The sequence below is a fragment of the Perca fluviatilis genome, chromosome 5 (genome assembly GCF_010015445.1).
Source record: "Perca fluviatilis chromosome 5, GENO_Pfluv_1.0, whole genome shotgun sequence".
Classification (NCBI taxonomy): Eukaryota; Metazoa; Chordata; class Actinopteri; order Perciformes; family Percidae; genus Perca; species Perca fluviatilis.
This window is the reverse complement of record NC_053116.1, coordinates 7,013,145-7,039,047: the sequence shown is the minus strand read 5'-3', so window position 1 is coordinate 7,039,047 and position 25,903 is coordinate 7,013,145. Positions and strand designations below refer to the sequence as shown.

Genomic DNA, 25,903 nt, shown 5'->3' with positions numbered 1-25,903 from the left:
TGCTTGTAGTTCAATACTAGTACTAGCACAATATTTGCTGCTGGTGATTTGTACATGCATGCAAGCAGTGGTTAAATTGGAATTAGTTATGTGGGGGGGCTCTCCCTAGGGGGGGTCCAAAAATTGAAAAATAAACCATTAAATGGCACTTTCTGGAGAGTTTTGTGCAAAGAAATGGAGAAATAGAGTCTTACATGATATGTGCAAAACTGCAAGGTTAAGAGTCTATGTTTTGCATTGTTGTAGTATCAACAGGTATTAGGGCATTAGGGACAAAATAGACATGCCATTTCAAACATCTTTCATTTATTGTCAGAAATATCATGTTTTCAAAAGCATCACTTTCATCATATTTTTTGTGACATATTTAGACTGCAACATCCGGACACGAGTAGGCTTTATGTGCGAGGCCCGGGGCGCGAGCGCCCGGCGGCCAATTTAACCCCTGCATGCAAGTCTAGTATGTATTTCACTATTTGATGCAAGATTGCCATATACTAATAAATAACACTAACACTACAGAACATTGACCCAAATTACCTAGTTCTGTATCACCACCACTTGATTACATACAGTACATTAGATACGATAGATTTTTTGTGTTTGTGTGTTTGTGTGTGTGTGTGTGTGTGCAAGCTTCTCAAATAACTTGTCCTTCATGATGGGAATAATATAGTCTGTATCTATAGATGTCATTCCATAATTCAATCTAAATTAACGTATCAAACTGGATTATTTAATATTGTCTGTATCTTACATGCAGGCTCAGGTAAGCTACTCACTGTTTCCAACTGTCCAGCATCCAGTACAGACAGTATGTTGTTGTTTTTTTTATTTTTATCTCATAATGATCATTATGTGATAAAATAATTGTTATTAATGTGTTTGAATTTTTGTCATTAACAAATATTTCATTTTCTTTTTTTGTAATGGTAAAAAGAGCAAGAGAGAAATCCCCACAGACTCCCTGCAGTGATGCTAACTGGCATGTCATTGAACACAACGTTGCTCACCTTCTTCACTGGGACAGAGAGGGGCACAGTTAGGTGGAGACTGGGGTGCTGCTGACTCATCTGTTGTTAAGTCTGCTAAAAGGGGCAGGGACAATGATTGAATATGAAAATCTTGCTAAACGTTTCCCTGCACTGATTAAATGGTGATTAAATGTAAGCTAACACTAGCCTAGCTAGCTTATTTCACTATGGACATTAAGCCAACAGGTTAATACCACTCACAGACTACTACCCACCTTTCTTGGTGAAAAACTGGGTTACAGTTTGACACCCTTTCCTTTGTTTTTCCTCTCTTTTCTCTCTTTCCTTTTTTGAAAACTAGATTTTGATATAACGTTACTTGGCAACATTGTGGTCACTGTAGTTCTGGCGCATCTACTGACTGCAACTAAACACCTTCGCTGAGTGCGCTAAGGCAGGACCAAACCATTTCATGCAGATACAGGGGGGTGGTCGGTCAATATGGATGTTTACTTTTTGGTCAATGGGGATATTTAACTTTTACTGCCAAAAACAAGTAAAACAAAGAGATCATTAATTTTATTATTATATTTGAAATATATATACTTGAATGATGATGGTTTAATAATTTTATATTAGTTTTTACCTATTTTTTGGGGCCCCTGTCAGTCATGGGCCCTTGGAATCGTCCTAACTTTTCCCCCCTATACGGCGCCCCTGGACTAAATACACAAGGTAACAAGGGTGAAACAAGGAACAGATGACACGAGGGCTCAGGAACAGGTGAAACACATCAGGGTGGCAGACAATCACAAAGGTAGGGATGGCTGAAGTGAAACTGACGTTCCGAAGCTTTGCCGAGATCCCGAAGCGCAGATGTTTCGAAACACTGATCCGAAGCGCGATTCAAAACACTGATGTCACGTGACTACGGCTAAATGAAACACCGGAGTGTTTCACTAGTGTTTCAACAGGTGGCATGGTCCGCCAAATCAGCGTTTGATTGACAGGGTCGGGAACACACATCGCACATCAGTATAAAAGTGAAGTCAACACGCACCTTGACCTCGTGGGTTTTGTGAGATGAGTTTGATTTTGAGATAGCGGATATTTGGTGATATAGTGACATTCAAAGTGCGAGTTGTTTAGTTATATTTAGGCTTACATTTAAATTTACACATTGACTGATAGAGTGAGACAGACAGAGTATAGACCTACATACAGTGACACATTAATAGATAGATAGATAGATAGATAGATAGATAGATAGATAGATAGATAGATAGATAGATAGATAGATAGATAGATAGATAGATAGGACAGGACAGTTTATGGGAACGTTTTAATGATCGTATCCGTAAAACCCAGATTATACATAATGCTACAGCTGATGCCACAGTGGAAGTGAAAAAATACCTCCACTCTGCGTTTTTGCCCAGACCTCATGATCCCCTAACTTACTGGAAAGAGAAAGCAGTAATCTTTCCTCATTTGTATGTCCTTGCTAAAAAATATCTTTGCATGCCAGCAACAAGTGTCCCTTGTGAGAGGATCTTTTCAAAGGCTGGAGAAATTATCTGTAAAACACGAAGTAGGCTAAGTCCTTCCACAGCAGAGAAATAAATATTTTTGAATGAAAATCTATAAAAAGTGAGACATTGTGGCTTGATTTCTTTTTAATTATTCATTTTTTATGACCAAAATAGCATTATGCACAGTGAGGAGTCTGCAAGCCTTACAAGCTTCACATATTAGAAAAATAATACAATACAATAATACATTTTTTATTTTTTTAATGGCTCGTTATCAAGGTTGTTTCAGATCACCACCTGCCAGTGACCACTAGGTGTCATCGTTGAGACGGGTGTCAGATTGTTTCGAAGCCTCGACACAATATGACACATTTGCTTCAACTGTTTCATTGTTTCACGAAGCCTCGATCTGCCCACCACTACACAAAGGCGGGAAAGCACAAGACAGGAAGTAAAACAAGACATGACATGGGAGAAAACCGACTACAAAATAAAACAGGAAGCTGAAGCATAAAACATACACAAGGAAGAAAACAGGGTAAAACGCAACAGAGAACACAAGAGACAGTAAACAACAAGGAAACGGGGAACAAATTAACACAATTAAACAGGAAAACTATAATAGAAAATCGCAATCATGACAAGAACAGCCAATAGGAACTCTCTCTCTCTCTCTCTCTCTCTCTGAAATGACCTGTGATTGGCCAAAGTCTCCCGTCACAGGCTAGATTTTCTAGAGGAGGTGCAGAAGTCTAGTTTTCTGTCAGAGCACTTGAATTACAATATGCTGAAAGATGATTGGAATATTGGAATGGATATATGGAATCTTCGCCTAATAACACCCCAAAAAATACTGCCTATCCCAGCTTCAAAGTTCTGCATAATTAGGGTGTGGCTACGTTGAGTGACAGGTGGGTGACCTTACAGGTGGCTAGCTGCTTCTTTTCTGCTAGAGCCAAGAGATTAGATTATCTTAATTATTGTATAATGTGATTTAGTTCAACCTTTTGAATTTAAAAGATTATTTTAATGAGTCGTGCTGATGCAACAATAATGGTTACTGCCAGAAAACTACCAATGTTCAATTCATACAAAGTTCATAAATATGTAAATTACCATTGACTATTTGGTATCAGAAAATCAGGAACTTTAAATTGTACAGGCTGGTTCTCATGATGACTGGATGGCTGGATTCAGCACCTAAACACATTCACTACAGTTTGAAAAGTACAGAATAAATACAGTATATAATAATATAATATACAGTACTGTGCAAAAGTCGTAGGTAGTTGTGAAAAAACTAAAAATTCTTTCAAAAATATAAATGATTGTTTTTTTTTTATCAATTTACAAAATGCAAAGTGAGGGACCAAAGAAACATTTAAATCACATCAATATTTGGTGTTACTACCCTTTGCCTTCAAACCAGCATCAATTCTTATAGTTACACTTGCAAAAAGTCAGGGAACGTTGAGGATCATAGACGCAGTGGTCGGCCAAGGAAACTTGAAAAACACATCAAGCTTATTTCCCATTGAAATCGGAAGATGTCCAGCAGTGCCATCAGCTCAGAACTGGCAGAAACCAGTGGGACCCAGGTACACCTACTATCTGGAGAAGTCTGGCCAGAAGTGGTCTTCATGGAAGAGTTGCGGCCAACAAGCCATACCGCCGACATGCACAAGCGACTCAACTATGCACAAAAACATAGGAACTGGGGTGCAGAAAAATGGCAGCAGGTGCTCTGGACTGATGAGTCAAAATTTGAAATATTTGGCTGTAACAGAAGGCAGGTTGTTCCCCGAAGGGCTCGAGAGCGGTACAATAATGAGTGTCTGCAGGCAACAGTGAAGCATGGTGGAGGTTCCTTGCAAGTTTGGGGCTGCATTTCTGCAAATGGAGTTTGAGATTTGGTCAGGATTAATGGTGTCCTCAATGCTGAGAAATACAGGTAGATACTTATCCATCATGCAATACAATCAGTATGATTGGCCCCAAATTTATTCTGCAGCAGGACAATGACCCCAAACATACAGCCAAGGTCATTAAGAACTATCTTCAGCGTAAAGAAGAACAAGAAGTCCTGAAAGTGATGGAATGGCCCCCACAGAGCCCTGATCCCAGCATCATCGAGTGTGTGTGGGATTACATGAAGAGACAGAAGGATTTGAGGAAGCCTTCACCCACAGAAGATCTGTGGTTAGTTCTCCAATTTGTTTTTGAAGGAAATTTCCGAGTTCCTTCAAAAACTTAGTGCAAGTGTACCTAGAAGAATTGCTGCTGTCTTGAAGGCAAAGGGTGGTCCCACCAAGATTGATTTGATTTTGATTTCCCTTCTGTTCATTCACTGCATTTTGTTAATCTATGAAAATAAACTATTAAAACTTCCATTTTTGAAAGCATTCTTAGTTTACTGCATTTTTTCATACCTGCCTGTATGAAGACTGTATAACAGTACTGTATAACTGCTATTAAAACACATACATATTATTCTCATGATGATGAGATTCAGCACCTAAAGACATATATTTTGAAAAGTACAGAATAAATACAGTAATATATAACTGCTATAAGAAGATATACATTTGTGCAAAAGCAATAAACACAGAGGTAATGAAAACATTTAATCTTCAAAAAACATAATGTGAGCTGTAACTGACGTGGTTTCCCCCAATAACGATAAAAACAGATTTCTTTGAGTGAATGTGACTCATTCTAAGCACTTTGTGTCCCCTGTTGGCCCCTGAGAGAGTAAATGTGGCGCTGACAGCGTTGAAGCTACAGCTGATGTAAAGTAACAGTAGAGTACAGAGGAGGGGAAGCGTCTTGGGCGTGGCTGCCGGCCGAGCTGGCTTCTACCCGAGGAACAGAGTAGACCACGTTATCAGCTGTACCGTTGGGAACATGCAGCTCAGAGTAGGTGAGGTCACTCCGGTCGTCTTCAGTCTGCAAGAAAACACAAAGCTCAAACTTTATCACCTGACTTTACTCGCCTGTTTCTTCACAAGAGCATCATTTCAGCGTGAGCTGCTTCATGTAAACTGTTCACAGGGTTTTATCTCTGAATCTATTGTTTAACATGAATATCTGTATCAGTGCCACACCTTTTCCTCCCTCTCTCTCTCTGTTCACACTTCCTCTTTCTCAATGGCTTTAGATACAGTACAGTATGATCACAAACTGGCCTGGTTCCTGTTTCTCAATAGGTTGCTTTTCTCTCTTGATGAACAAAATAGACAGATGGAAGTCCTCCTTCAACTATATTTATTTACCTTAACATATGAAAACATTAAGCTCACTTAAAACCCTTTTTTTGTCCACAATCTTCTCTCTATTCTGACACTGCAACAAAAAACCATCCTTTGCTGTACAACAACATTTTCATTTGTCTCAGGCCACGTCTCAAAGCCTGCATCCAAACATAAAAAGGCAAATGAACATTATTACATGACTCATGATCACCTAAGATAGGTAGGTGCTAGGGATAGAGAAACAGCTGTGTAAATAAAAACTAGTACCTATCAGCTGCAGCCTGAAGGTGTTTACTAAAACCTAAAACCCTACCAGACTTTTGACTTACTTTCTTCTGAGAAGTGGGTGCAGTGACTAAGCTGTACTCCTCTGTGGTTTCCACTCCATCTGGTTTGGTGTATTTGGCGTAAGTGTAAACTGTAGACACTTCTACAGGAGGAGATGTGCTCTGTCTGTCCTCTCTGATCTCCTCATACACTCGGTTGGCCTGCAGGAAGAGAACAGGGCTTTGTATTAATATCAGCTGGTTTCTCAAACACTAATGATGCTGAGATGTCCAGATGAACCCAAACTCACCTTTGTGACATTAGAGTACTCAGTTTCCACAGGAGGTTCTGAAAAACATGCAGGTCGGAGGATTAGAATAAAGAGATGACTTTAATAAACCTTTTGTAACTTAAAAAAAGAGCTTTCTAAACTTTCTAGGCAGACCTTAAATATTCTATATATGAGATTTAAAACATTAATATAGAAGCAAATAACTAGCCTGTATGCATCCTGAGCAGAAAATGAAGTCCCAGTGTGAGTTGTTATCAGAGTTTCTCTGTTCTTAGTTTTGGTAGCCTGGCCGGCCGCGTACCTGTTAGTGCATGTGAGTCCCTCCCTTTAAACTGTTGGCCCTCCCCTTGGTATTAAAGAGATTTAAATGTGTTTCATGCTTTTTGCGGTCTGGACGGTGTGGACGGTCCCCATGAACCTCTGGTCGTTCATACTGATTGAGGTTAAAGCGTCTCCAAGAATGGACCTCCTCTCTTCTGTCTCGCTCTGTTGTTGTAGATTGGAAACATCTTCTGAACCCGAGTATAAGCATTTTGGTGTACTGTAGCCAATCATTGAAATGCAGTCTAGGAGACCCCGTCCACGTTGTTACAAAAGACCCTCCTTGCACAGTCACCCAGGCCGCAGTTATTCAACATGAACATCCACAATGCCCAAGATGGTGAGCCATACGAGCTGCTTTTAACACATTTGTTTGTCTCTTTAGTGTGTTAATGGTTGTGATATGTTTTCTTCACAGATATATTATAACGGGTGACATGTGTGTGTGTGTGTGTGTGTGTGTGTGTGTGTGTGTGTGTGTGTGTGTGTGTGTGTGTGTGTGTGTGTGTGTGTTTCCTGTAGTCTAACCTTTGGGTTTCCTGGCTCTCATCCTGCAGAAAATCAGCAAAGCTACTGATAACATGATGAAGAAGAGGACCAGAGTCAGACCCGCATACAGCAGAGCTCTTTGGGCTGTTTGAGCAGAAGAACACGTTGGTTTTACACTTCCTGGTTGATTATTAAATATATCTGGCAGCATAAACTGGACTCCAAGGTACATGAGGGACCTGAGAGATCATTCATGCTGTGTTGTCCAACTAATAGTAATATGAACTTAATATTTATAAATCAATACGTTATAACCATTTTATAACATTTAAACCAACAATGAATAAGTTCTATACATACAAGCATACACATCCATGTATTTGCAATAACAGTATATTCACATACAAAGAACAAAGTAAATGTACCGTGAGCTGCAGATGCAGCTGGTGTTGTGTGTTTTTGTCGAGGCTGCTCGCTGGCTTCAGGGGAGGCTGATGAAGGGGTGGAGCTTAAACTCTGTGATGTCATCAGTGTTGAAGCTGATGGGACTGATGGTGAAGAAGGTCTGAGAGGAGAGGTTGGAGCTGTGAAACATTAAAAACACAATCAAACAGTCAGATAGTGATTGTAGAGAGCCAAAGAAGTGGTGATGATCAGATGCTCCCTGCAGAGAACTCTGTGCTAACATCCATGTGTTTTAATCCCACAGCTAAATGCAGAAGGTCATCAATGGGTTTGGTGCTACAAGATTCCAATCAGCTGCAGTGTGGGACCGTCTGAGTTTATCATATATTTTACACATCAACTGTTAAAGGAGCATTTATCAGAGTTCACAATGATGAAAATATACAGATCTAAATACAACTGTTAGACTAAACATGTTGAGTTATTTGAAACATCAGCAGCTGTCAGTGAACAGTTAATAACATGACTCTCAGTAGAAACTCACCATCTGTAACTCGGATCTCAATCTCCTGGTATGATGATGGGAATAAAGATCTGACCAAACCACATCTGTACCGTCCTGAGTCAGACTTATTCAGCTTTGTGATGCTCACATACAGAACTGTAGCAGACATTATTGAATTTTTATATTCAATACCGTATCTGCCTCTCTGAGCTGTGTCCTCTTCTGTGTCAATGAGAATGTCTCCATCTTTACATTCATCCTTACAGAAGATCCTCCTATATCCAGAGAAAGTGAAGGAGCATCCAACTGTGATGTCTCCTCCTTCAGTTCCTGTACGCTGAAGGTTTTCTGCATTGATGAGACCAATGTTTCCATCTTGCAGTGCTGTTAAAAAAATTAACAATCAATAGTTACTATCTGTACTTCCTGTAAGATTTTGCAGTCTGATTTGTTTCATATTTCCATAAATCATACATAGATCCCCACAGTCATACTGGGAGCTGCCCAGTTCAACCAGTCTGTGACTGAGGGGTAACAGTTTAAAACAACAGAGATCTGGATTCTTTCAGATTTCAAGCATTAAAATAATCTCACAGTCTGACTCTGATTTAATGTTCCCCAGAGAATAAAAACAACTCAAAAAGCAATGAAGTGATTCAGTCAACAATAATGAAACACATGGAAACATAATAATAGAATAAAATGTCCACATGCAAAGTCAAAATAAAAAAGGAATTAAAAACAAGATGTATTCATAAACTGTAGTTTAGAAAATTATGTTAGACTGTTGAGCTGTGCCTTCCAGGTTTCTCTGTGTTTCTCCTCTGTAAGATGGCATTCATTCATTTAAAATGAAGTAGTTTATTAGGTAGTTTCCTTTTTTTGATCAATTTCCTTTTAAAGCAAAGTTTTGGGATGGGTTACAAGTTTGTTGAGCCTCACAGAAAATCAATGAGTGGCATCTCATCTCATTATTAAAAGAAAACATAAAGTCAGAGCCTGTTCTGGTGAGTTGATCACCTTCCTTCCTCTTTCCTCCCTTCCTTTCTCTCTGTGAACCTCTATAGGTTTAGATCTGGAGTTTCCTGTGATGTGAAGCTACAACAAACTGTAGTCAGGGGGAAGTGTCACGGGGAGGAAGTTGATTTTATTTAATCATGCTTTTACTTTGGATTTGCTGTGTTTTTAGTATTTGTTGTGTTTTTAGCTCATGCCATTGCATGCTTTTATTTTGAAATGACGTGTATGTTTTTAAACGTTGGTTTTACTTCCGCCATCGGACATGTAGCCTAATTAGGATTAAGGACTTGCACCTGGGGACCAGAGAATGGATTGACTGTTTTAGATATAAAAAGGGCAGAAGGGCAACAGGAGAGGGGCGCACGACAGAGGACACAGAGACCACAACGGCACAATGGGGCGGACAGAACGGAGCAGATGGATGGAAGGAAGGAAGGAAGGAAGGAAGGAAGGAAGGAAGGAAGGAAGGAAGGAAGGAAGGAAGAAAGAAAGAAAGAAAGAAAGAAAGAAAGAAAGAAAGAAAGAAAGAAAGGGATTCCAGTGAGAACAGCATTGTCCCCGGTCTGGAGGAGGCCTGAGAATACACCGAGGAAAACGCAAACACCGACCGCTAGCGGCTACAGTGGGAGAAGGGGAAACTTCTCCCTTCTGCGTAAGTCTCTTTAAGACAGCTGTTTGTTGTAGTGTGTAGTGTACAAAGCTGTGGTAGTTTAAAGGACGTTTGACTGGCCCTAAGTTCTCCTCTGCAGGCTATACCCGAGGAGAGGAGCCAGGCGAGAAGAAGGTGGTCGCCAGCGGATCCCGTGGACTGTCATTTAACCTCCCACTCCTGTTCTGCTGCATTATTTTAGCTTGGTTTTAGTTGGTTGTGCTTTTTGCTTTTAATTTCTTTTCAGGAGGAACTTTAGTTGTTTTATTCCTCTTTTAATAAATCAGGTATCCCTCTACCTGGTTGTACTCACTGTTTTAAATACCACTGGTTTTAACTGCTCTCCCCCGACATAAAGGACCTGTTAATCTTATATCTCAAATTTGAAACTTGGTAGTTTTAAGAGGTCCTAGGCCTCAGTCAAACCTAGGTGGCGTTGTCAGCCCCGTTTCAACTTATCGACACCCTTGCGCATGTCTTACAGTTATTTGAAACATCAGCAGCTGTCAGTGAACAGTTAATAACATGACTCTCAGTAGAAACTCACCATCTGTAACTCGGATCTCAATCTCCTGGTATGATGATGAGAATGAGAAAGATCTTTCCAAACCACACCAGTACTGTCCTGAGTCAGACTTATTCAGTTTTATGATGCTCACATACAGAACTGTCTTAGAAAATATTGAATTTTTATATTCAATGCTGTATCTGCCTCTCTGAGCTGTGTCCTCTTCTGTGTCAATGAGAATGTCTCCATCTTTACATTTGTCCTTACAGAAGATTCTCCTCTTTCCAGAGAAAGTGAAGGAGCATCTAACTGTGATGTTTCCTCCTTCAGTTCCTGTACTCTCGATGATTTCTGCATTGATGAGACCAATGTTTCCATCCTGCAGTGCTGTTGAAAAGATGAACAATCAATAGTTACTATCTGTACTTCCTGTAAGATGTTGCAGTCTGATTTGTTTCACATTTCCATAAATCATACATAGATCCCCACAGTCATACTGGGAGCTGCCCAGTTCAACCAGTCTGTGACTGAGGGGTAACAGTTTAAAACAACAGAGATCTGGATTCTTTCAGATTTCAAGCATTAAAATAATCTCACAGTCTGACTCTGATTTAATGTTCCCCAGAGAATAAAAACAACTCAAAAAGCAATGAAGTGATTCAGTCAACAATAATGAAACACATGGAAACATTATAATAGAATAAAATGTCCACATGTAATGTCAAAATAAAAAAAGGAATTAAAAACAAGATGTATTCATAAACTGTAGTTTAGAAAATGCTGTTAGACTGTTTAGCTGTGCCTTCCAGGTTTCTCTGTGTTTCTCCTCGGTAAGATGGCATTCATTCATTTAAAATGAAGCCGTTTATTAGGTAGTTTCCTTTTTGGTGATCAATTTCTTTTTAAACCAAAGTGTTGGGATGGGTTACAAGTTTATTGAGCGTCACAGAAAATCAATGAGTGGCATCTCATCTCATGATTAAAAGAAAACATAAAGTCAGAGCCTGTACTGTTGAGTTGATCACCTTCCTTCCTCTTTCCTCCCTTCCTTTCTCTCTGTGAACCTCTATAGGTTTAGATCTGGAGTTTCCTGTGATGTGAAGCTACAACAAACTGTAGTCAGGGGGAAGCAGCAGAACTATTTCCTCTGTTACAGTTAGAATACAACATTAATAACTGCTTAGAAAACAAGTACAGCACAACAACAGGCACAGGTCAAAAGTGAATTAGATTAATAATAAATAAAAAGTTAACTAATACCCAGCAGTATGTAAAGTATTTACAATGAGCTCCACCTTTCCCAGTTGTATCATTAAAGTGATAAACACATGAATGCATCAATAATTATAATATTATAATCTGCATTATTCTGAAATGGGCCATTCTGCATAGTGAGAACTTCTAAGTGTGACTATCACCACTCATCACATCCTGTTTAACCACAGAAACCAACCAATGTTACACTAAAACAAGATGTGTTGAAACAGAGTCTACTCATGAGCAACTGTTTCCCAGTTGAACTTTAGATAAATAAAGAATATAAAGAAAAAGAAGGCAGTAAAAAGAGACAGAATGATAGAACTAGAAGCTGAGTTTACTCACTGAGGAAGAAGAAGCAGATCAGAGACTGACAGACGTTCATGTTGGAGGATCTGATGGTTTGACGCTGCCTCTCTTTCTTCTTCACTGGTAAACCAGGAACTGTTCACTTCTCTAAATGATGGAGTCCCTCCTCCAAACACATCACACCCCCCCTCTACTCTCCTCCCTTCTTTGAGTCTTTCTGGTGCCTGGTTGGAACTTAAAGAGGCATTAATGTCATATTTCTGTCTACACTGCTAAAACGCACAGAGATTCCTCGATTTATTTATGTTAGATATTTCTGTCTACACTAAAATAAATCTCCATCTTTTCAAATATTTGTTGTCATGTTGTCATTTTTCTGTAAGTTTAACCTGTTTCCAAAAAAATCAACTGGTTTCAAGCTGTTTTTAAAGTGGACCTACTGTATAGCATTTTCAGGTTCATACTTGTATTTTGTGGTTCTACTAGAACATGTTTGCATGCTTTAATGATCAAAAAACACTTTGTTTTTCTTATAATGCCCAAGCTGCTCCTGTATTCCCCCTCTGTCTGACATGCTCTGTAGGAGTGGCTGTCTCTTTAAGCCCCCCCTCCCGAAAAAGCCCAGTGTGCCCTGATTGGTCAGTAGTCCATGAGTCTCTGATTCTCAGCTGTGTTGTTACACTCCGGAGCCTGATAGTACGTGTCCATATACGTGTTGTTTAAAAGATTTTCGTCAGCTTTGGAAAGGCGACGGGCCGAGCCGGCCACTCGTCATTTGGATAGAGTTGGCTGTATTCAACTTTATGCAAATGAGGAGCAGGCGACTTGACACCCCGCTTCTCTAAAGTCCCCGCGATGATACCAGAAAGCATTGCACAGCTTCTCCCATGGAAATGAACTGGAAGCATGGAAATTACGCTGACAATGGACCAACCCAGTCTCACGTCAGTTTGTGATGGCATTACGAAATTAAATCTATTAGAACGTGATACCCTCACGTTATTTTGAAGATTTACGTGTTGGGGTCACGTTTTTTATACTAATGTATTTCAATGAGAAGCATCTTACGTAATCACAGCACGAAACTTTCTGCCAGTCGGGCTGCAGCAGAGAAGCTGGATACAGCTTTGATATTATTGGTATTTTTAGCCCAATAACTGCTGTTTTAATCAACATTTATTCACCAGATCTTATCACGGTTTATATGTATTTCTTTTAATGTTATTATTTCGGTCTATTTCGGCCAGGGAAGCTGGATTGCTTTGTTGTTTATTGATATTTTTAAAACTATAACGCTACATCTTTCAACATGTATTTAGCTGTTATCATGGTATGCATTTCTTTATTTTAATAATATTATTTCGGTCTTATTACCGGTGAAATATTACAGTAAATAACCCAGATAGCAATTTTCATTGAAACGATGTTAAATCAACATCCTGCTGTCAACGTTAGTCATTGAATCAACATCGAACTCTGATGTTGATTCTTCATCATGTTGCACCCTCTATTATCATTGAAACAACGTTTAAATCATACCTAGAGATCAACGGGATTTCAATGGTATTTCGATTATAACGGATATTGAAACAATGTTACCCAGATAGCAAATAGTCATTGAAACGATGTTAAATCAACATCCTGCTGTCAACGATAAAGTCATTGAATCAACGTCGAACTCTGATGTTGATTCTTCATCATGTTGCACCCTCTATTATCATTGAAACAACGTTTAAATCATACCTAGAGATCAACAGGATTTCAATGGTATTTCGATTACAGTGGATATTGAAACAATGTTGAAATCCCAGCATATCAACGAAACTTCAATGGTATTTTAGTAGCCTATACCACAGGTTTAATCTAAAAATGTAGGCTATAAATTAATATATTAAAACAGTATTAGGCTATCCTGCTTATTGACAGCCAGGATGGGCTATGAGCAAAATATAGAAATTATGGCAGACTAGCCTTCTGTCTAGACTTTCTAGCACAAATGACACCCCACGCATTTAAAAAAAAAATGAAACCGTTTTTATTGTATTCTTTTCTTTTTCTTTTAGCGGCTATATCAGGGTCGGTCTTCCAGCTCCCCCCGCCCGGTCTGGGGCATAGCGCAGCCACTTCTGCACTGCTTGACAAAATTCATAGGCATTTGCCGTACTCAATCGTTGAGTCAGGGCATCTAAAATAGAAAACAAGCAAAAACACATTTTAGTTTAACATTAATAGTAGACTTCTGACTGTGAAGGATATAAACTTGATAAGGCCATGTAGAAAAAAGTGTGTGTGTGTGTGTGTGTGTGTGTGTGTGTGTGTGTGTGTGTGTGTGTGTGTGTGTGTGTGCGTGTGTGCGTGCGTGCGCGCGTGTGGCATAGCTAGTATCCTTCCCTCACAAATCAAACGCCTCACACTCAAGTCCTACACTAGCATAATTTAATTTGAGCACTACCGTTTGCCCATGTTTTCCCCTCATGCCCTTCAGTTGGAAGAACGACGTCACCATAGGACCACTCTACTCTACTGGATGCTGGTCCGATATTTTTCCACTTTGGTCTGAAGCGTCACTGAGGGAGATGGGACCGAACAAAACTTTGCATCTGGAAACATTAACTGGTAAGTCTATCAGAATAAATGCAACGTCTAATAGCCTAATAGGCGAATGTAGGCCTAGCCGTTTTTAACATCAATTTGGAAAAGTCCGTCAAATAGCCTAGCTTAGGATGGAATTATTTGACAAACACGTAGGCTAGGTTACCAGTTTTATGACATAAGGCTGTCTCTCTCACCAGAGAGATAAACATATTTAAATGTTTCTGTGTCTATCTGTGTCTATCTAGTGTTACAATGTGTCTATCCAGTGTTACACAATTTAGAGAAATAGCCTAGCTGAGGTAGACTTTCGCCTGCCAGATGTGATTCGGCCTCAGGTTAGCTCTTTCTTAGCTTCCACAGGCGAACTACTATCGGAGTAGGCTATAGCTTCACTCATTCCCTTTTTCGTTTAAAGGCCAACGCACACCGGAGTTCTGTCAAACTGGGCTAGGCTACTTGTCGCCGTCGAGTTGTGCTACCCTTAGTCGCACCTTGACATGTCAACACCCAGTCGCATATAGACCATAAAGTGATGTTTTCTGAACTTACCAGACTGTTGTAACTGTTCTATTATTTGCCTTTAACCATTTAGTCATTATATCCACATTACTGCTGATTATTTATCAAAAATCTCATGTAAATATTTTGTGAAAGCACCAATAGTCAACACTATATCGTTGCGGTATCGATATTGTGGTATTTTGTCAAAAATATCGTAATATTAGATTTTCTCCATATCGCCCAGCACTACTTTTGGGGAAGAGAATCGATTGAGGGCATAATGTTTACTGAAAGCACTGCATTCATACTTAAGCAGAATGACTTACCAAACATGCATTTGCAGAGGGCCATTTCTTTAAAGGACCGCTTCTGTTTGGTCACATCCTTATTTTTCTTGCCAGCCCAGTTTAGGCCTGAGGCCAGCTCGTTGGTCATGCTGTATGCCAGCATGCGCCGAACCCTGATCTCCAGGGTGGTCCCCCCAATAATTGTGAAGCGGGCCACCTATCAAAATAAAAAAGTTTAACTATTTCAGTAAACAACAGTAAACAAGGTCTTTTTCAAAAGATGATGTAATGTTGCTCTATGTAGGTTTGTCAATTTTCAAATCTGAATTTAACTGAGATTAAAGTATTGACGTGTGATATTTGTTTGCATCCTCGTGTGGGATGAGATTAAACACAGATTAACAGATTTGTTAAACAGTTTAACAAAATTGGGCAGAGCAGTAGGGCTGCTCGATTATGGAAAAGAATATAATCACGATTATGTCCGTCAATATTGAAATCACGGTAATTTAACACGTTTACTCATTGACTTCTGGAAAGATCTTACAATTATTGAATTTAAAAAACAATGGAAAAAGTAAAAAAAAAAAAAAATACAACTGTGAAATTTGCCTTAATACTTTTCCTATTTAAACTTTATTTTTTCATTCAGAACACAAGAGAAAATAAGTTTACTTGCAAAATGTAATGAGCTAAATAATTGTTTATTTTTGATTATTCTGTTTTTATGATCTTTGGGAGCCAAAATCATAATCAACAATTAAATTTAGATTAATTGCACAGCCCTACAGAGCAGTGAAGTTCAGTCAGAAGAATGATGTAACCACTTTTTAACCATTAAATAATTACCATTGCGTGACCTGTCCGGGTGTACCCTCCCGATATCGGGATTGCTCAGCCCCCTTGGATAATGTATATGGATGGATGGATAATTACCATTGCCTTCCTAGCATCCTGGGACTGGAGTATCACCTCTGCGTTCTCCAGCTCCTCCATGCTGTGCAGAGGCAGTTGCAGTGGCTCTGCCGTCAAGCCCACCACCCCAGCACTTTGGCCACACCTACAGGACTGGCGGAACTCACGAAAGTCCTGCCGCAGGTCCCTCACCTCCTTCGTCAACTCCGTGACAGTGGTGAGCAGCTTCTGTAAGGTTACATCTATTGACAGGAATAAGAAATAGTTTCGGGTTGAGTGCAAAATTTTGCATTCCTTTATTTTGTAGTGGGAAAAAAAGGGGGATTTAACCTAGCGACCAATCAACAACCAATCACAATATTTAATGCACAATTAGTTTTTAACTGTTCAGTAAAAAATGCAAACCACTGTAGTCTTTAGGTATTTCAATGCACAGGGCCATTCCGTTTATATATTAATGGAATCCTATAATAATCCCAAGGCACAACAGTTTTGCACTTGCCTTTTAAAAGTTGCTTGGCGGAGTCTCTTGAGTCTGTGACAAAATATTGAAAAAAACATTTTTTTAATCTGTATGACTGGGTATAGATGTCTGGAATAACATGAAACTCTCTTTTCTAAAACATACCTTCTGCAGAGAAATTGGCTGCAGACCGGGGAGTACTGGTAGCAGCCACTGGCAAAAATGACTGGAGGGGAAACTGAAAATCTTCTGCAGGGAAGGTAATGGGTTGGCTGTTGGGGTAGGGCAGCGGAGACTGGCAGCTGGCTGGGGCGGGCAGGGTCTCGTAGCTGGTTGGGTTATTAAAAGTGGTCTGGCAATTTGCTGGGGCTAGAGGTTGGAGTTGAGAGGATGGAAAGGGAGACTGCAGAGTGGAAAGCGTCTGGCAATTCGTTGGGGCTAGCGGTTGGAGTTGGGAGGATGGAGAGGGAGACTGCAGAGGGCTGGAGGCTGTTGGTGTGTATGACAAAAAAAGTTGGGAGGGGGGTATAAAAGATATTACAGGTTATTATGCTGAATTAGCTTCTCTGCTTACTTTGTTAAACACACCACACTGTTGCCTATGTTAACCCCACCCTTAGGCAGCCCTTTAGGGGCAAACAAACTTAACATTGACCCAAATTCCTAATAAATAACACCTTTAAAATCAACCATCCAGTGGGATTTATTAATATCAAGACATAACAATTACAAGATATTAAACTAATACATGACACAAAGTCCAAATAAAGATAAGACAAAATTCCAGGCTGAGAAGCAACTAGACAGCCAGCAGTCCCGACACCAAAGTCAGGAACAGGATACTGTAGCCTTTAACTCCCAATCAATCAGCTGGTCAGGTGCTGCTAATCAAGGTCCTCAGATGCATCACACCTGAGCAGAGGTGGAGAATGGGAGGATAACTGACAAACAGCACAGGGAATGCATGCAACCGTAACAGCTACTATACCTGGGAACAAAATTTTGGGAGCTTGGGGAAATTTACTCCGAGGTTGGCCATCTTCATCAGAGTCATCAAGGTTGTTGTAGATTGGGTTCGGTCTAGGCACTCATTCTCTGATTGGATGTCGGTAGTGTCGCATTCCTGCTTCAAATACCTTTCCAGGCACCTCTCTGCTTCCTCAAATGTATCTGCAGACACAGAGATGTTATGAAATACTGATACAAAGGGCTATGATAAAATTTTAACCAGATTTAATAATACTCGCCCCGCGCTTATCAGGACCGCTGACAGGCTCATAAGTCTGCCATTCCTCCGTTGGTTCATCCCTCCTCCTGATGGCAGCACGAACCTTGCCCGACTCTTTTGGAGGGTATGGAGGCCAGAAAACCTTCTCCCCCTGAAGCCATATGTGTGGCACAACTTCTGTTCCACCACTGTTGAACTTCACAAGGCACCACTGCTTCATACTATTTGTTTATGGTAAAGATAATGGTTGGTTATTAACACATGAACTGATTTTTATGAACTGATTTTTATGAACTGATTTTATGAACTGATTTTCATGAACTGATTTTATGAACTGATTTCACGAAAATTATTTACTTTGTATGTATGAGGGGAATGGCAATGAACTCTTTTTTATCGTGGAAAAGTATATATTTTGTTTTAATTATTTGGAGCTTTACAACACCGACACAGCTGCTTAAGTCCCACACTTTGTAACAGTCGATGTTGGCTGCTTCAAAGGGGTATTGGACATATGACTCCTTCCTTGTAAATTTCCGGAAAATCACATATGTTTCCTGAGCTTCTTTGACTATGTTGTCAACAAGAGCGATGTCATCAACTATCTGGATGCAATTATCCCCAGACCTACATGATAAGGTGAAATGTTTGGTTACAACCTTTCTATACTGCTCCCCATGTTCTATATGAGACACCAATGGGCCATCATAATGGAGGTGCATGAATTTGAGGCCTTTGTTGATTTGGGATGTCTGAGGGTCTCTTTCAGAAAGCCTTTTAACTATTTGCTGTAAAGGCAAATGAGGTTTGCGCAGTAAATGTTTTAGTTGGGCCAAATAGTTCTCATAAGGAAAGGCAGCAATATTATCTAAGGGACCATAGAGATGATATTCTGCTGCCAGGTGTGTCAGCTGGTGGACATTGTAAGTAATTTCAGATCTGCCATATAGCTGCCCAAAGTGACTCACAAATGAAATTAGCAATTTGTGGGCACAGTCCACCATTTTCTCTGATGTCCCAGGAGATAAAAGGAGATGCATAGCAAAAGAAAACAACATAAAGTTGTTAAACATCTCCAGGGGAATCGTATCTCTCAGCACTACAGGGCCAGCGTATAGCATAAAATACCGGAGTTCAGTTGCTTTCCACCTATCAATTTCTGAGAGTTCTCTGGGTTTGCGACTGAACTCAGTGGGAGTGTAAGGTGTCAGTGCCTTCAACTTTACAGAAATCTCCCCAATTGTTTTACTGCCCAACCTAGTTGCAAGACATTTGCCCCTCATCCAAATATACAGAAGCTTCCTGGTTACCCCAAGACAACATAAATGCATATAGTCTAATGGGAACATTGTCACCATTTTCACAACGCCAACTAGGGGAGACGGTGTTCGACTCAAGTGGTGGTCCTCATCAGTCATGGAGGCAAAGTCTGTGTCAGTTCTTAATTTAGCATTGACATCAGGAAAGGTCATTTTGCCCTGCCATTCACCCACTTGAAAGCATTTATCGCAACCAGTAAACCATTGTGACCCTTTGTGTTTTTAACGAAGGTTCGTGCAGGGGCATCACAAATGAATGAGCACACTTTTGCCATTAGCTGCTGCCCATTATAAATTATACCTCTCTGCAAAATGTCTTTAAGGTCCTCAATAAATGGGCCCAAGAATTCAGATGGACTTTTAGGCTTGCTAAGGCCACAGAACAGGCCAACAAGGAAGGGAGATCTGGTGTAATCCACATTTACCATAGCAAGAATTGGCCAGAACTGAAGTCTACTGCTTCTGAATAGTGGTAATCCATCTATATTGAACTGCAACTTAAGTGTGTTCAAGTTGGCAGGTAGAGTCAAAGATTTAAGCCTCGACATCAACCCATTGGCTATGCCAAAGTGATAGTATTCCCCACCCTCCATCTTGCTAGATATTATTTGACCTTGCGTCCTCAGAACTGTCCGAGCATCTTTAGGCAATTCTGGATGAAACACGCGCAAAATGCTCAAAAGTGCAGTTAGTGCCACTTGAGATACTGAAAATGTAGAAGCCCAAAATCTCAGACTCGTCATCAAAAACTCTGTAGTGGGAGTTTCAGTATCATCTGAATCAATGTAATGAGCTGTGTCTATTGACTCATGAGTCTCACTGAATTCTGAACTCGGCTCATAGTTCCCTATAACTGGTAGCTCCTCTACAACTGAGTGGCTAGAGGTTGAAACAGTTGGATCCACTACTTCCCTTGGGAACTCTACGTGTTCCGATGCTGTGTCAGTGTTGCCTTGCATATTTGTATCATTAAAGGTCTCCTCAAACTGCTGTAGTATCTCTGACTCTGTGGCCTCAAGCATTGACCTACATTTGCGCCTCTTTGACCAGCGTGATGCCATTGTGAGTGCAGTGGTGTGCAGATTCAGAAACTGATATTAAAAAGATTCTCAGATGAGTCTTATTATACTAAAAACTTGCTTACTTGATACAGTGTCAGTAAACAGCAATTTAATTCAGAATCAACCACTGCCCTGATTATTTATCCACAAAGCAGATGATAACATTCTTTTAAACTGGGCTTGCAAAAGTTTTTCTAAAAACCGAACAAATTTCGTCACTACAGTGTGTGTGCCGTCCACGGTACAGTGATTATACAATAATATTGTTGAAAATATACATTAAAATAAATAAATCATATATTTGAAGTATCTCTTTTTAGTTTATTAACATTAATCATCAATTACAACGTTGTAAACTCTGAATATTAAATTAGCCGACTTTGTTTTTAGAATGATTACCAATGCAACTTTCTGACAATCGTAACACAGCAACACACACGGGCTGCTTACTAGCCTAATGGCTATGGGGAAAACCCATGAACAGTAAAAGAAAGGGAAACCCATTGACATATGGGGAAACCCCATAGACAGGGAAACCCCATTGACATATATATTAATTAATATATAGGAAACCCTGACGAACTTCCGGCTGCTACGTCTCTCGTTGGTCTGATTGGTTGAAGGACTATCCAATTGCGCCCAGAAGCATTTGAGCGGCGTCCGTTGGTGACGCCCCTTTGGAAATGAGCTGTGAATGAATGAATGTTCCCCAGACACAAGTCTCAGAAACAACCGCAGCCTTCGGCTGTCTAACTAGCTAGTAAACGACTCACTTTGCCACCCAGTCAGGCTAGGCTAAACTACGAACTTGTTTCGGACGGCCTAGCAAAAATAGCAACACAGAACGCCGTTGCCATTATACCGATAGTTTGGTATTTTATAGATTAGGAGAGATTATTTATGTAGAAAATTCAGTGTGTGCAGATGTCAGCCACTTACTACAGTAGCTAGCTAGGCCTATGCATTTGCTGCTGTCCATCTGGGTTTATTTTGGATCTCATTGAAATTTAATTTAGTCTGGCTGGCACAAACGTTGGCATTTGACTTGTATAAATATCAGAAATTGTGGCTGTGACGATAGTGGCAGCTATAACGAAAAGTGGCCAGGAATGCTACCGTTGGTGCCGGTGTTCACCGGCGGGCAGAAGTAATAGCGGTGTTATTTCACGAATACATCCTCCCTTAATGTATAATGGTACAGCTTTTCGAGCTATGCTATCACAAAAATAGACTGGACTTGGAGGTTTTGCTTATTGTAACCTGCCTTCAGCATTAAGTTACATCGTTGGCAGATTTTGACATTAGTTTAAATATATTTCAAAGACTGCAGCACTACGAGGGTTACTAAACTAACCATCATGTTAATGAGTAACAGTAAAATGATTTGGTACAATTCATTCATATCGAAAATTACATAAGCAACCTTACCTGATCGTATAAGTCCGGTCCAGAAATGATCTGTAGTATCCGCGCAGTACGTTGGTCTACCACCTCCCGGTCAACCAAAATTCGATGAATTTTCAATCATATTTCCCGGTCAACTATATGTCGATGGTTTTTTCAACAACAGATCTTTTCCCGGTCAACTTTAAATCAATGACTTTTCAACACATTGGCAATATCGCGCGGTAAACCAATTATCAATGCTTAATCAATCATAGAGATAACTATAGATCAATGTTGTTCCAATGCTGTTGTCATCAACATTATAACGTCAGGTTTCATCGATATATAATTGGTGATTCAACACACCCTGCCAGTAGCCTACTGAGAGAGGACTCCACACTGAACACTTTAAAAAAAGGATAAAACCTTTCTTTTTACAAAAGTCTATGAATAACTGAGTTTGTCGCTGTTCAATGTTGATATTTTATGTGTGTGTGTGTGTGTGTGTGTGTGTGTGTGTGTGTTGCGTGTTCGATACATGTTTTGTATATGTTTTACTCTGTATAACTCTGTAAGTATTTGATTTATGTCGCTTTTGTACGAAGTACATTGTGTTATATTAACTCCTATATGAAATGTGCTATAGAAATAAAGTTTGATATATATGGTTTTTTCAACAACAGCTCGTTTCCCGGTCAACTTTAAATCAATGACTTTTCAACACATTGGCAATATCACCCGGTAAACCAATTATCAATGCTTAATCAATCATAAAGATAACTATAGATCAATGTTGTTCCAATGTTGTTGTCATCAACATTAATAACGTCAGGTTTCATCGATATGGTAATGGTGATTCAACATTTATTTTGCATTGAAATTTCAATATCAACCATAATGATGATTCAGATGGAAAATCAATATTTATTCAATTTTGGCTTGCTATCTGGGAAGACAGGACAGTAGGTTACGATATGAGCGAGCTGGGCGCATTCAAAGCCGATGTCCCACGATGCAATGCGGGCATTCATTCACAGAATCAGACAGCGATCAGCGGGTCTTTAACGCCTGCATCACTTCAATGTACGTTAGGGATCATGTAGAGCGTTGTTATAGCGAATACAACAACGGCAGGGTGATCAGGACCCCGACGCCAATCTTCTTTCAGCGGATCGATTGATAGCTCTCCTCCAGAGGGAACAGAACTGCGTCCATGGCAACGCTATGCTATGCATGGCAACGGTGTGTTATACTTAGCAACGTTCTGTTATCAAGAAAATAACAGACCGTATTCTACATTAGAATTCAAGCAAGACATGTAATAAATATAATATATATAATCAGTGGATTTGTCACCAGCAACAACGTGTTGCTCAGTTATGTTCCAGTAAGTTATGCACCGTTTAAAAAAATCTGCTGAAGACTCCGGAAGTGACGTCGTAATTACCGCTCGGCGGGTAGAAAAGATACAAATACATAATATTCGTAATATTGATGTTTTTGTCTAAGGTTGTATTTCAGGAGTTAAACAATAAACATAGCAATAATAATAAAATACAGTTTCATGTATTTGTCTCATGTACTGTGTTCTCGGCCGGCGGGCGGCATCAATCTGAAATGGAACGAAGCCCACTCACGGCAGACAGCAGAAACAGGAGCCGAACACGTCCGCCCCCCCCACCCCGGAAGAACTACAAGTGCTCAAGCTTTGTAACAGATTCTGGGCCGCGTCTATAGTGGGAGTTGTAGTTTTTAAATATATTGGCATATTTCTCATATGTAGAAGTTGGTAGTGTAGAATTTTGGATACACTCTGGGTTTTTTGGGATGGAAAACACACTGGTGTCATCAGATTTTAAAAATAAATAAATAGGTGAAAATAGCTTATTACCATATTTGACAGTGCTTACAGTGGGTAAACTTTGGTGACCATCTCTACATGATAGCTGAGGTCCAGAGCTTTTTTATGTGTGTTGCACCTTCTGTTGCTAAATGACATCAGCTGAAGACTCCGGAAGCGACGTAGTAATTACCGCTCTGCGGATAGAAAAGATTGCTGCACGTAAAAAAATAAAACAAATTGCTGCACGTTGTACGTGAGAATTTATACAATAAAAATACAAGTAATGAAAAAATTGTGTTTTATGCTAAGCACTTTGATTTGCCTTGTCGCAGAAAAATACTAGGCCTATATAAACAAACTACAGTTGAGTGTTTAGAACTACAGCCTAATGGCTTGTTTGACTAATGGGCATTTTTTTTTACTTGTAGGCTACTGTTGTGAAAAACAAAAAATAAACTACTTACAAAGAGAAGCATTTTTCATTTTATTTTCCATGCATAGTTATTTAAAAACGCAATTTTCTAAATTTGCAGTTGATGAATGTTAATAGCAAAGACTAAAGGGGATATTTATGTGTGGGACTTAATTTGATTTAAATCACACTGCATTATTAGTTGTTTTAAATAACAATTTATGGTAGGCCTATCATTAATTATTATATTCAGAAGATGATCCTGATATCAATCAGCATGGTTACAGTACAGCTTGTAGCTATAACCTCTAGCCTTTACTGAGACTACCTTTTCAAAATTAAGAAGGGGCTAGTTTTAGGAAGCATTTTAAGCAGATTTTTGCTGAGGTTTTTGTTTACAGAGATGTATATAGCTTTGTATGGGTATGTGTACACGAACATGTTTTGGCAAACTTCTACCTCAGCCTACTGCACACAGACACAAGTACTTTTGCATATTCTGCTAAAATAGAGACCAGAATGTGGTGCCAAACTAACAATCTCATTCAACCATTTCACAAAATGAGGAGTTGGTCGTGACATGGGTCAGAGGGTATCAGAGGTCATAAATGATGAACCAATCAATGGGCTCTGCTCCTACAGGCACCTTGGTGTGTATATGGACAACACCTTTGGCTGGAAGGCCCGTGTTGAAAGTGTGTCTTATCATTTAGAGCAGACACTCACAGTGAATCAGAGGGTTTATGTTATACAAGGCTGCATTACAGAGCATTTTAATATGTCAGCAATATCTAAAAACATCTCATTTAAAGCTTACTTGTCAGGGGAGCACAGAGAATATGGTCTGATCAATCTTTATTCTCCATGCCAAGTAGCTCTATCCTCTGACCAAAGATATGGGTACCCTATAAACTAAATAATTCTAAACTATAGCCCTAATTTGGACCTACCTCAATTAAAACTTTAAATAATGTTGCTTGAGGCTGCAGGGAATAGCTTCATGATATGAGGCATATGGTTGTGTGTTGCTCACTGTTTGTGAAAGATGAGCAATAGATTGTGGCTGTGTGATGTGCTTCAATCTGACTCCATATCACTGTTTATGTTTTTTTATCGTAAGTATGTCATCTGTATGCTGATAAAACAATATGTCAAGTGTTATTTGTGAAGCATTTTAACTCAAGGCAAATATCCCTCTGGGGATAATAAAGTATCGCTTGCAAAATGGTCCCTATGATATGTGAAAATTAAAACCTTGTCGTAGGACTATAGCAAACACATCGTTGGAAAGGTCTCAACCTGGAGAGTAACATATGTCAGTCTGAAGAGGATACATTACTCCTGCTTTGAAATATTGACCTCTGAACCTTGAACCCAGTCCATGTTTGAAGGCTTGTCATTTAGCAACAGAAGGTGCTACACACATAAGACCAGCTGTTCTAGAAAGCTCTGGACCTCAGCTATCATGTAGATATGGTCTCCAAAGTTTACCTACTGTAAGCACTGTCAAATATGGTAATAAGCTATTTTCACCTATTTAACAATTCGATTTTTAAAATCTGATGACACCAGTGTGTTTTCCATCCCAAAAAAAACCAGGGTGTATCCAAAATTCTACACTACCAACTTCTACATATGAGAAATATGCCAATATATTTAAAAACTACAACTCCCACTATAGACGCGGCCCAGAATCTGTTACAAAGCTTGAGCACTTGTAGTTCTTCCGGGGTGGGTGGGCGGACGTGTTCGGCTCCTGTTTCTGCTGTCTGTCGTGAGTGGGCTTCGTTCCATTTCAGATTGATGCCGCCCGCCGGCCGAGAACACAGTACATGAGACAAATACATGAAACTGTATTTTATTATTATTGCTATGTTTATTGTTTAACTCCTCAAATACAACGTTAGACAAAAACATCAATATCCATCCATCCATCCATCCATCCATCTTCGTCCGCTTATCCGGTGTCGGGTCGCGGGGGGAGCAGCTCCAGCAGCAATATTACGAATATTATGTATTTGTATCTTTTCTACCCGCTGAGCGGTAATTACGACGTCACTTCCGGAGTCTTCAGCTGATTTTTTTAAACGGTGCATAACTTACTGGAACATAAC

General features: G+C 39.7%; 1 protein-coding gene across 3 annotated transcripts in view; it reads right to left on the bottom strand.

The window, feature by feature from the left end:
* Positions 1-11,971, bottom strand: part of LOC120558791 (cell wall protein DAN4-like) — a 39,097-nt gene extending 27,126 nt beyond the window's left edge. The window contains exons 1-8 of one of the 3 annotated variants that reach the window (XM_039800049.1): positions 11,816-11,968; positions 10,253-10,600; positions 8,076-8,420; positions 7,552-7,710; positions 7,166-7,270; positions 6,335-6,372; positions 6,087-6,245; positions 5,116-5,452 (exon numbers count right to left, since the gene is read on the bottom strand). In XM_039800049.1, coding sequence (XP_039655983.1) covers positions 5,285-5,452; positions 6,087-6,245; positions 6,335-6,372; positions 7,166-7,270; positions 7,552-7,710; positions 8,076-8,420; positions 10,253-10,600; positions 11,816-11,855 — 1,362 coding nt within the window. In that variant the 5' untranslated portion in view covers positions 11,856-11,968 and the 3' untranslated portion in view covers positions 5,116-5,284. Of the gene's footprint in view, positions 1-1,013; positions 1,089-1,249; positions 1,402-5,115; positions 5,453-6,086; positions 6,246-6,334; positions 6,373-7,165; positions 7,271-7,551; positions 7,711-8,075; positions 8,421-10,252; positions 10,601-11,815 lie in introns of those variants that run through there. The other 2 variants (XM_039800047.1, XM_039800048.1) reach the window with 2 other exon arrangements.
* Positions 11,972-25,903: the final 13,932 nt, after the last annotated feature.